This window comes from Lissotriton helveticus, chromosome 9, assembly GCF_964261635.1.
Source record: "Lissotriton helveticus chromosome 9, aLisHel1.1, whole genome shotgun sequence".
Taxonomy (NCBI): Eukaryota; Metazoa; Chordata; class Amphibia; order Caudata; family Salamandridae; genus Lissotriton; species Lissotriton helveticus.
Genome location: NC_136070.1, coordinates 1,217,352,195 through 1,217,364,908, shown reverse-complemented (window position 1 = coordinate 1,217,364,908; position 12,714 = coordinate 1,217,352,195). Strand labels below are relative to the sequence as shown.

The following is a 12,714-nucleotide window of genomic DNA, read 5'->3' as shown; positions in this document are numbered from 1 at the left end:
GGTGCTGCCTTGGACCTTGCCCACAACTCCCTTTAAATCCTGGAGATTGGTCTTGTAAGTCGTTGTACTATACCTGTTTGCAGAACTTGTTCTTCTTTCCATAGGATAACATTGCAGAACTCGGAGATTGCAGCGTGTCCACTTTTTAAAGTGAAACGAATTTATATTTAAAAATGTACTTACCTGTATGATTTTTCTCCGATGCCTACACGTATTTAACAGATACTTGCCATTTTTATAAATTGGTGTGGATCTCCTTCTTGAGTCGTGTGTGTCATTTATTGATCATTGTGTGTATTTTTAAATGTCTTGCACTCCTCTGTGTTAAGCCTAAGGCTGCTCGACCTCACTACCCTGGAATAGAGCACTTTGGGATTGCATGTCAAGCCCCTGTGCACTCATAAGGGAATCCCTGGACTCTTTACAGGATATATCAGATTCTTGATATATCACATAAAGAGCCAGCTTCCTACAGGATTCCATACTGACCTATGCAAAGCCTGTTATGAGTGTTATCAATCAATGCATATAACCATTGGGAAATGTACATTTTCTTTTATCGATGTTCTTTGTATACAAGATAACCATTGGAGAATTGCATCGTCTGCACTATGATCAATTATTTTGTTGATTGTTACAGTTGATTGGCGTCAAAACCTTACAAGCTGCAATCTACATCACTCCTGTGTTTTGTTTTCTTTGTAATTTACGTTTTGGTCCGATGAGTACCTCTGCGTTCCTTCTAAGACACATAAGAAGGTACCACTTTTGAATGAGTCTCATCGGACAATTGTTATATTAATAGATACCTACCCGGGGCCATGTGGGCAGATAGGGTTGCCCTTGGTATTTAAACATTGAGCACCAAAAAAGGCAACGATAGTTGTTAAAGTGGTGAAGTCAAGCTTTAGTTTCTTCAGGGTGGAAAGGAGAGGTAATAGGGTAGATTTCAAGTCACAAGGAAAGATTGCGAACCTAAGCAAGCTTTTGACTAACACGGATATCACTGAGGCTAAGTCAATGGAGGGCTCTTTAGATGGAAATGCTGGCATGGAATGTTATATTAAACAGGGCAGCCTTATTTTGAATATGGACAGCAAAAAGGGAGATGGTAAGATCCTAGTTCTTTATGGGAACAACAATTGTGGATTTCCAAGATCTACAGGGTTGTAAATGGTGTGGCACATCCTTTAGTCTTTTTGAGTCTTGGAATAAGGGAAAGGGAATGTTTTGGAAGACCGAAACTAGCCCCATTGATAACGGACCTAATCTCTTCAGACAGATGCTTCTTTTAGCAAGAAAGATTTTCTGTAATAGATGGTAGATGCTACCTTTCAGTTAATTTCAGACTTCAGTCCTTCATGGAAAGTGCTACATAACGATGGAAAATAGGTCTACAAAGCCAGTCTCCAAAGTGACTGAGGAACTTTTTTAACTAGATGAAATGTGCAGCAAGTTTCTGAAAAGGTAGCTTGAATTTAAGAACAAAAATAAGAGTGAAAGGAGTGGATAGAAGGTATAGGAGTGATCAGACCAGTGGCCTGAAAAAGTCTGGGTTACATGCAGATGTATATCACTAATAAATCCAAAATCTAGGTGAGGGCCCTTGTTATGTGGGGGGAGTCTGGTCAGGTAAACAGAACTTGTGAGAAGATAGAAATGAGAGGTTAGTAATCCAAGGGTACTCAAAACAGATGTTCAAATCATGGACTAGCAGTATGTGGGAGAGATCAAGAGCAGAATAGGTTATAACATTAGAAGAAAAAATAGAACAGTTTGCATTATCAGGGCATGTTTTTTAAACAGAAGATGAATTCACCTCTCTATAGCATCAATGCCAAAGTATCTTAAATGATCTTAACAAAAGATTTGAGGCTAGCTTCATAACCTTCAGCACCCAAGAGATTTTTTTTAAGTTCTTAGCAAATCAGCAGCAAGTTGGGTATAACAGCGCATACTAAATGTTTTGTGATTTTACAGGACTAAAATAAAATTTGCACTTTCAAATCACTGTCTTGTGAGGCTACTCGAAGTTATGTACACCAAACAGCCTGTGATGCACACTAAGTAGTCACTAGAGACTTCTTCACTTCAAGAGAATCTTCTACTTAATGCCCTGTGAATGCAGCATTTCCACTTACCACATAGTTGGAGTCCGGTTTGACTTTGCATGTCCACACCCAGGAGCTCTGCTCACCAATGGTTCCCAGGCGTACACCATCCTTCGTGTAAAGGGACACCTGCTTATCTGAGCCACCCATGATAATGTACTCGCCTTTGGAAAAGTAACTGACGCAGCATGGATCAGAGTTCAGTACACGATCCTTCCCAATCTAGACATGGAAGATGAGAATAAAGATCAGTACATGTATATGCCCTTGAATTCACAGGGCTCCCCGGCAGGTTTGCCTATAAACCCCCAGCTCCTAGATACTGTGACCACAAAGAACCTCGAAAGACCAACAGGCCCACCGGAATGTTTCTATTTTCAGGGCCCCCTTTTCTTCACAGGGTTCCCACCAGACCTTAGTGGTGACCTCCCCTATTCATGCCATTGCGGAAACAGGCAGCCATCTCGGTCGTTGGAGCTCTTGACCACTAATCACAACTCTGAATGCTTCTCATAAAACCTAACTTTGGCTATCCCGGAAAAAACTCCTGAGTATCATATCAATTTCAACACAAAATCCTCAAAGAGCCTTCAGAGACACTAATGACAGACATATTTTACAGTCAAACAGGTATAGGCCATAAAACGGAATTAATCTTCTACACTAAGAAACCAAGAAAATGGAGAGAGAACTTCCTACCATACCTGCACGCAACAAATACTACCAACGTCCCTTATGGATCTAAACTCTCTATCTCCCCATCCCAGAACTTTAGCAGAGAACTGTCCATAACCATTCCCACAAGTGGGAACATACAAGCCTCTGAACAAAACCTATCCATTTTTGATCAACACTTCCCTGCTCTCTGTGTCTCCATTACACCCACTCCCACGCCCAACCACTTACCCTCTCCCAGAGAACTCACCCTGCACCACCTCCTCCACTAGCTGAATCTTCTACTCCCAGTCCCCAGAACAGTCTCCACTCCACCCCCCTACAGCCTCTTCCATTACCAGACGCCCTGAAACTTCAATTTCGCCTCCTGAATTACTTTCCACCTGTCCATGGCACACCTCCCCTGCCCAGTTTGACTTATCTATCACACCGAATCCTCACAGTCCTCCATCCACAGCAGGCTGGATACTACATTAGCCTCCACCCCAGACTCCGATGAGCCCCATCATACGCCACTTCCCACCACAGACCCAACTGCCTCTCCACCAATCCCTTTAATACCCCGTCTAGAACTCAAAATCAACACTATCCTGAATGAAATTGTGTTACTACGTTTGCACAAAAAGATTAGCGACACCTTGCCCCAACATCACGCTTCCATGGCAAGCACTGATCGTGCCACAAATATACACTCTGCCCCCCATCCTCCACCCCAAGCAAACTATACCCTACACTCATCGCCACCTCAAATCTAGACGCACCATGACTGGAATGTCGCAGCGGGAAGCCAAAATGCAGAGCAACAAATATGACAATGCTCCTAGCCACCCCTGCCACCTCAAGATTTAGGTTATCCTTGGTATGAGAGGAACTCTGACCACCACTCACCCTCCCATGCCGCCTGCCCAACTAACTACCATCCAACCCAGCCAGAGATCATTACCTAAGCTTTGCTGCATGCTACTAAACTGTTGATCAGCAGTCAAGCATGCTACTGACATAGCTGCAACTATTCTACAATTCAAAATTGACATCTCTTTTCTAACCGAAACCTGGCTGAACAACCACTCATCCCCTTTCATCGATTTTCTCACCCCTCCAGGCTTCTCAATCATTTGTTGCGACCTGAAGGATTGCATTGGCGGGGATTAGCCATCTGCACTAAAAAGATCTGTGCTTATCTCCCTTCCATAGTACCAACCCAATATCCTAGCTTTCAATATTTAGGAATTCAGCTCGCCCAAAAAGGCCCAAATCCCATCAAATTTCATGTCATCATTCACTCTCCAGGTGAAAAACAATTATTCCTCGAAGACTTAACAGACTTAATAATGCAAAACTCCCTAAACGGCAGCACAGACATTATTCTAGGAGACCCAAACCTGCACCTGAATAAGGCCAAAGATCCTATCGTACAAGCCCTATCCACCCTCCGAAGCGAACGATCTTACCCAACACTGAAATACACAAACTCACAATATGGGTTCTAACCTTGAAGCAATCATCTCTGGGCATAACACCATATCCCTCCACTCTATCCTGCCCACCGACTGGACAGATCACCAGCTAATTATTTTAGATCTGAATGCCATCCAACCAGACGCTCACCCCCAAACTATCCCTCCCAAGCAATGGGTGAGGATCATACATCGAAATCCCCCAGGAAGAGTTATAAGGAGTAGTCAGTTCCCAAATTACACCTCCAGCCGACCTCACCTCTGCCAATGACCTTACCACCACAACACAAAAATAGCTGGGCTCCTTGACACAGTCAACCCTCTGCAACTCAAAAAAATCAAGAAATATCCCTTCAAGATCCTGGTTTAATAAAAACCTTAACAAAGAGAGTGATGAACTCTGATTGGCTGAAAGAAACTGGAGGCAACAGCTCCCATTAACCAATCTCTCAATTCTCCAAGCTGAAAGCCAAATATAAAAAAAAGCATCTTCAAAGAAAAATCCTCCTTCTTCCAAGCCCAAATTGACTGGTCTAGGAAATAGACCTGAAGACTTTTTCAATATCATCAAACAAATCTCTTTCCCTCAACACCCAATTATTGACTCAACTAAGCGAAGAATTCTCACCATTCTCTGAAAAAATATTTATCATCGATCAATACTGTCTCTTGCCCGATTCAACCTCTATATGGAAACCCCTGCTGTGGTCCTGAAACCCCTTCCCCTTTGTGACTGGCTCTGAAAATATTTTTTAAGGGCAGGCAGTGGTCCCAGGCACCACTACCTGCCCTTAAAAAAATTAAATGTAAACGTTTCATTTTTTTTTTTTTTTAAAGCATCCCATTTTTCTTTAAGGAAAATGGGCGGCAACAAAAAAAACTGCTTTACCTAAAAGCAGTCCCAGACATGGTGGTCTGGTGAGCCCAGCAGGCCACCATACCTGGGAAGGCCTACCATTCCTAATGGGGTTGCAAATTGCAAGTGGCACATTATTATTCATGAGCCTTGCATTTTGTGACCCAATTATGAATCACTAACAGTGTCTCTGACACTGTTGTACATCACAATTTGCAATGCAATTTGCGAGGCGCAAATTGGGTGGTCACACATCTGGCGCATATTCACCTAAAAAGGAATATCCATCTTTATTGGAAGTTAACAGTAGACTTGCCCTTTTTTACAGATACAGTTATTAAAATTCCTCACAAAACGGCACAAATGTCTGAAACAAAGTAACAGTTTATTTGACTTTGCACAGTGTTCTTGTCAGGGCACAGGACTGATGGCTAAGAGTTGTTCTCAACAAAAGAGCAATACTGTAGTTTTATTAGTTGTTCTATGTGACAGTCCCACCCCAAATATTAGGTATCATGGTAAGATGAGGCGTAAGATACGAAGGGCCGGGTTTCAAGCCAAGGCTTGACACAAACAAGCAGCTAACAGACCAAAAAGTAATTTTAAAAGATAGAAAACAAATCACATACTGTGGATGCTGCCCTCTAAAACAGTTTGAAGATTTTTTTTATACATCTGAAGTCTTTTTTTAATGCTTAGCACCTTCAGAAACTGAAGTTATGATGTATTTGTTAATAATGCAATGAAAACATTAGGTTTTAACTTATACCTGCTTGCCACTGAGCTGGTAAAAGGACAGCTTTTGTCCCCAGTCTGCCACAGCCAAGATGTCATTGTGTTCATCTCTACAAAAGAGTAACAAATGTTGTTCTCACACATGTTGATGTGTAGGCCTTATCGAAGAAACTTAAACAGAACAGAAGCATTCCATTAGATGCCCACGTGTCAGTAGCTGTTCTACAATAACGAAAATTAAAAATACAAGTAGTTGCTCTGGAAAATCAAGCATTTAAAATTAGAAAAACTGAAAACATGTGAGAATTAAACGTTATGTAAATGTACGCCCAGAAATGCGTTCTTTCTACCCCCAATTGTTAAAACTGAACATCTACAGCAAAAAAAAACATGCACTTAGTACCAGGTTACTTTACTTCTTGTCTGCTGACAAAGATAAAGTCCCATCATGGTCCCAAGATTGTCCACCTTTGAGTCCCTTTGTAATGCCAACACCTTATACTCATGATAAAGGACACCTTATATTACCTAGACTTAGTGCCAGTTCAGGTAATAGATTTATGAATGACACTTGCCCCTTCTACTCTGTGTGTAGGGACACTGTATAGAAAGATAAAGTGTCATCACCTACAATGAAAAGACTGTGAGGGCACTGTCCTGTCTGTGGGTCGCCAGCTCATGAATTAAGAAAAGCAAGTACTCAAATCAGCTAAAAGAACCAGACTTAAGTGACAGAAGAAAATGTTATGAATTTAGAACCGCGTAGCTGTCAGAGGTGTACCCCCTGTAGTTTAATTTCTGATCACTGCAAGTAGGCCACGGAGTTTCTGAACCGTGTAAAGGAGAGAAATAGATGTATCCTATAAAGCAGAGAAATAAATATATGCCTCCACCCCCTTCCAGCATGAAATAGCAAGGAGGTGAGCGCCAGATATTCTGAGGCAAAGTAGTTGATGCATTAATGTAGGGTTATTCTAGGAGTACTCGATGAGGTTTTTAGGCAGTTTATTTGAAAAAATATATTTAACTTCTCCAGGTTCTTAGCTTTTCTAAATAGTCTTGAGGAGAAACCGCGAACCCTGTCAATTCAGCATATTCACTCCAGAGTTTATATGCAATTTCTAAGGCACAATAAAGAAAATATATACAGGGTGCAGCCATTTGGAATTAAAACACAGTGCTCTGGGTGCTAACAAAAGCAAGATCTAGTTTCAAAGAGATACCTGAGCTTTATTAGAATGATCTACACGGAGGTGTGTAAAAAAGGCCTGTGTAAAGCGCAAGTGAACACCTGCTCAAGATACATTGAATACAATGCTGACCGTAACAAGATGAGATGTGTACTGACTTACATGCTATGTTAGAGAAAACTGGGAATAAACACCTGCCTGAAATGGGAGAAGGCGATATCTGGCAATAAAAGCAAAGACAATTGGGGGCTTGCCCAGGAACAAAATGAATCCCCTTTCCTTTTAGGGAAAACAAGACCATAAAATGGGGTTTTTGTTTGTACAAAGATGTTGACAGCCTTGCCTAATGGTAGAAAGCTAACTTCTTTGGTATAATAGCAGGGGGAGATTATTAGAACTTAGCTGTATGGCCAATTTGTCAATATATATTTAGCACCCGTTTGTCTTCTCGGATCTCCTGCCAGTCTTTTATATATTGTACGATGCCACCTCTTACTAGAGTAGCATAGTGTGGAAGGGGAAATAATTAATTCATTTTGAGCCTCCACATACTTGTTGTCCAGCAGCAGCCTCTACCTCATGTCATTCTAAACTGTTGGTATGGCTGTCTCTGTTGTGGCTTCTGAAGTGCCTTAGGGGCTTGACTCCTCTGCTGATAAAGGTGGTACTAATAAACCTTGAAGTGGTGCATATGGTAAACGTTGTTCTTCTATAATTTTGCAAATAATGATAATAATTGGTGCCAATCATGTCACTAATCGTAAGGTTTGTACACAAATGTCCCCTGCATAGTATCTGGGGATTTGCCTCTTCCCTGAGTGACACAACTTTATGTTAAACTGGTATCCTGACATTTTACCAGCCAAGTTTACACCCCCATTTTGTTAACATTGGCCAATTGTCCATGTCCTAGGTTGTTAACTTGAAGCTGTGGTGGCTGCGTACTGCAGCTGCCAGAGGCTAGCACCGGCTGAGCAGGTCTGCTGTGTTGTTCAACTCCAGAGGCCAAATTAAGAGTGAAACTGATGCCCATTGTCCTGCATCACTGGAGCAGATGTCGATGGTGCAAGTTCTTTGACAACACCATCCAGCTCTATATAGGCCTCATCTCCTTTAAGCAGGTATTGCTGTTCCAGAACTCACAAAGACTGAAAGATCATGTCTTAATCATGCAAACTCTTAGGGCTTAATGAACTACAGAAGTGACAAATGGGCTAAACTCTTGACTAAAGCTTTGAATGCCGCTGTGAAGGATGGTATCCTCAATCACAGGCCAAATCCACAATTAAACCAATATTTAGGAAGGGTGAAAGAAATGATCCGCGTTGTTATCATCCTATTTCTTTAGTAGACTTGACAGTTACGATTTTGGGACGAGTCATTCTTACAAGGCTACTTGATTGGCTGGAGGAAAATCAGATCCGGAGTGACCTACAATACGGCTTTAGGACAGACAGAAGTACTTTGGACCAATGTCTTAATCTACAGCTGGTTATGGATAAATATACCAATGCCAAACAACGACATTTATATATGGCTTTAATGGACCTTTCTTCGGTCTTCGATATGGTAAACAGGAAGAAACTTTGGTCAATTGTGGAAAAAATGGGTTTAGATCAAGAAAGCTCTTTTTTGTTTCATTTGCACTTTGACTTGGAGGCCAGTATTAGATATGATCAAGATGCCAAGACTACATTCCCTTTTAAAGAGCAGTGTGGAGAAAGGCAGGGCTGTATCTTGGCTCCTGTTTTATTTACCGTTTATATATATTAATTTGGGGAGACTTTCTGTGCAGCCAGGCAGGATATTTTTCGTTTAGTTGCTTTTGATATTCAGACTCTCCTGTATGCTGACAATGCGGTCCAAAAGGTTGTTAAATGCTTTTGTTTCATTTATGAATAAGCTGGATCTACGCATCAATTTTTAAAAAATCACACATATTGGTGGTGGGTAGGAGTTAGGAGGAGGAGAGCTTACAATCTGGCTGGAATTGAAATTACCACGGTGAGCACCTTCCCTTACTTAGGGGTTCTTTTTGATGAGAAGGGCTCATGGGCACCACTTTTACAAAATAAAAGAAATGTTTTTGCCAAGTCAGTGGCCTCAGTCTTCTATTTTGCTAGTCACTTAGGGGCTAAACCAATTAAGGCTCTTATCCAAATTTAGCAATCGAAATGCATCTCTTTGGCTTCATATGGGAGCGACATCTGTGCCTATAAAAAATGCACTATTAGCAAATAATTGAGTATACGTTTTTAAGATGCCTTTTGGCAGTGCCCTAATCCACTGCCTCCTTTGTGGTTCATGAAGAATTAGGAGTGGGCTACATTTCAGATTTATTGGCAATATGGCTTTTATTATGGTGGTTCTCGATATGGTCCAATCCTAATCTGAAGCTCAATAGGATTATCCTAAGGGATTGTATGCTATTGGACAAGGCCAAATCTATACTGTGGCTTAACTACATTAGCTCTATTTGCCAAGAGATGGGCAGCCCTGATTTTATACCCACCCTGAGATCATTACAAGGGGGACTTGGTTTTGGGCAAAAAAAGTTTCTGTGCTAGAGCGCAGGTTACTAGGGGGTGTACAAAATTGGCAAAACCTTCTGTTCGCACGCATGTTATGCTTTCTACTTTTGGGCATGCAGAACTATACTTTACTTCCGTTGCTAACCCTCAGCATCGATTTATGTTGACTCATTTTAGGCTTAACCAGTTGCACTGGTTTTTCACACATCGTATAGGGTTGAATAGTCATTAGCCTAAATCCATGTATTTGTGACAACTTTTCAGATCAGGACACTTTCCACTTTGTGCTGTATTGCAACCTTCATTGTGTCCCTCGAAGACAATTTATTTTACCTTTATTGAAAGGGAGACAGTTCACTCAGGCTAGACCCGCTTTTATTTTTCTACAAATGTTATCTAATTAATTTGTCTGTTTTAATGTCGCTAGATTTTTAATGACCGCAGTTAGACACAAAAAAAGAAGAGGCTGATTTGTATTTGGAGCATATTGTTTGCCTGTTTTCTATTCTCTGGACATTTATTATGGTTATTGAGCCCTGGATTTTATACATTTTATTTTCATATTTGGGAATTTTTTATTACTCACCTGTTTTTTTGCGTCAAGATACATTTATCCTGAAGTTGTTTATCACTTGTATGTAAGTGTCTGTCTTGAATCTCTCTGCAACTGTGCCCAATTCATGCCTATCCCAGTGCTTTTGCCTAAGTTTACACCTCACATTGAAGCACTTCCTATATCTCGGAGATGGCACCGTAGTTGAAGAATTGCTTCACCAGGACACACAGGGGAGGTCAGACCCCTGCAACTGTAACCCCATTGATGTGTGTAGTACTTTGTTTAGCTGTGAGATTAAAGTATTGTTTTTAACAAAAAAATAAGTACACAGCTGGGCAATAATTTATTATGTGTGTTGGTTGACTCCTGAATTCTGAACTCTAGTCCTCAACACTACCTACTCCGAAACCTTTGACTGCTCACCCTTGCAACAGTGACAGTCGAGTGTGGAAAGGGTGTACTTGGCCTAGTTTGTGAAGCCACAGGATTGACAACGGGCACCCGTAGCAAACATTTTGAACCAACACGATTGTTGCACAGAAGCCCCTAATCACTCTATGGACCCCCAAATGGGGTCTGCCACATAAGTTAATAAATATTAGGTAGGATGCTCCCCAAGATGCACACCACTAAGGGATGTGCTCTGTAAAACACTTTAGAACAAGTGGCTGCATACTGCCAGCTGCAGTATACTATACAGAAACACATGTTGGCCAAGGGGTGCTGATGCTATGCTAAATGTAATTCTATTACTGGAGAGAACACTGCTTTCACCTAGCCGACCGTTTGTGTTTTGCTTATCTTTTTGCAATAATCCAAATAGCTGGTTGAAAAGGGAACAGATTAATTTTGTTAGTTCCATTTTCCGCACAATGATCATGTGTGAATGCAGTTTCCATTGTTCCTATCCCAACTAACTTAGGACACCATTCCACAAAACACGTCTTGTTGTTTTCCTTTTTTCTTTTATAGTGTCCACACCACTACCACACAACCATTGAGGTCTCTATGTAGTGTGAAGTCACCAAGATTGTGTACTTTTCACAGCGTAGGGTTTCCACGTGATCTCGGGTGTTTCACTTTCCGGTTATAATTGCGCAGTAATCTTATGTTTTCTGTTAGGCGCCTCAGTTGTGGCTTCTATTACCATTATTATTATTTTATTTTGTTTTTGTGTCCTTCCCAGCCCTAAAGAATCACAATTGTACCACGTTGTGACGAAACACGTGTCGGCTGGTTTGTTCTTTCTGTATTGATCTGGATTAACATAAAAAATTCCTTGGTTAGGATACACCTGATGTCGACCTCTATAATTTCGGCGACAAAGAATGTTTGACATTTATTTAGAATTTACTTGGTACACTTGAACCACTATCCCTATACGTGTGCACAGGACTTGGCTTCATATTCTCTCTGGATAATTCTTGCCAGGTCTCTAGATCTTCTGGTAGTTTTTCATTCAACCTGCTTAATCCCAGTTTAACCTTTCTAGCAAGTGCCCATTCTTTTACATATTTTATCCAATTTTCCACTTCAGAAGCTTTCCAGGTCAATGGTCATACTTCGGCTCCTAGCAAGCAGGAGTATAAGTTGAGTAAATCTTGTCAGGCAATTTTGGTGTTGTCTAATTCCCTTCTTCTTTGAAATGGAGCTCCTGTGAACCATGGCTGGCGGTTTTTTTAACCTCTCTGTAAAACATTCGGGGAATTACTATACACAACAGTGTATTTACAACAGAATGGCAGAGGTCTGTAATTGTAACAAGTTGATCAAGTCTTAAAGGCAGGACATTTTGAAGTGTGGTATGATGGCAGCTTTTCAAAGGACTTGCCCAAGTTTTTTGTTGAGTTATTGATGCTGGCAAAGGAGCTGTGCTGGCAAAGGAGCTGTAGATGGTATTTTAAAGGTGCTATTGAAATGATTTGACCATTCGATTCTGCATCTTATAGCAAAGGTGGCCCAAAACCTATTTTAATAAAGGGGAAATCATGCTCCAAATAATCGAATTTTGTCAAATGATTTGCTTTTAAAGCGGATTTCATGATTAAGGGAACGCAGGTACTAAGTAAATTAAAGTGAGGAAAGAAGTAAAGAATAACTGAAATGTGCTTGTATATTTCTCTCTACACTAAATGTATAGTTATGGGTCTAAATAAATCTTATTTTGTTTGTGTTCCTTAGTGTTTTGTATTTCTATACAATCACACCAAAAAATAGTCCTTCGCAATTACTTTTGAATTTGCAAAATTTGAAAAGAAAAATATGGGTAATTGTATATCAAATGAATGAGTTAATACAGCTAAACTAATATTTGCTGGTGTATGGTTCAAAGGTACTAATCTTCAAATAGCACTTGCTCGCCTCAAAGCTATGTGTATGCCACTTTAATTCATATAATAATTTTGTTTTACACTTTTTTTCCAAACAACTCAGAATGTATTGTTAATATTGATCAATAATAAAGTGCTCATAAGTAATCTTTATCAAATCACTGTCTTTTATTAATTGTGTTCATGATTGCTTATCATTACCCTTATTTTTCAGCATGGCAAGTATAAATATGATACAGGTCAGCATACGAATTGCAAGTTATAATTAGTTGT

The 12,714-nt window shown here is 40.5% G+C and overlaps 1 protein-coding gene across 1 annotated transcript in view; it reads right to left on the bottom strand.

Annotated features, from left to right (window-relative positions):
- Positions 1-12,714, bottom strand: part of IFT122 (intraflagellar transport 122) — a 402,329-nt gene that overhangs the window by 291,838 nt on the left and 97,777 nt on the right. Inside the window, exons 8-9 of the mRNA XM_078661691.1 lie at positions 5,869-5,944; positions 2,142-2,333 (exon numbers count right to left, since the gene is read on the bottom strand). Of these exons, the coding sequence (XP_078517817.1) occupies positions 2,142-2,333; positions 5,869-5,944 (268 nt within the window). The remainder of the gene's footprint in view (positions 1-2,141; positions 2,334-5,868; positions 5,945-12,714) is intronic.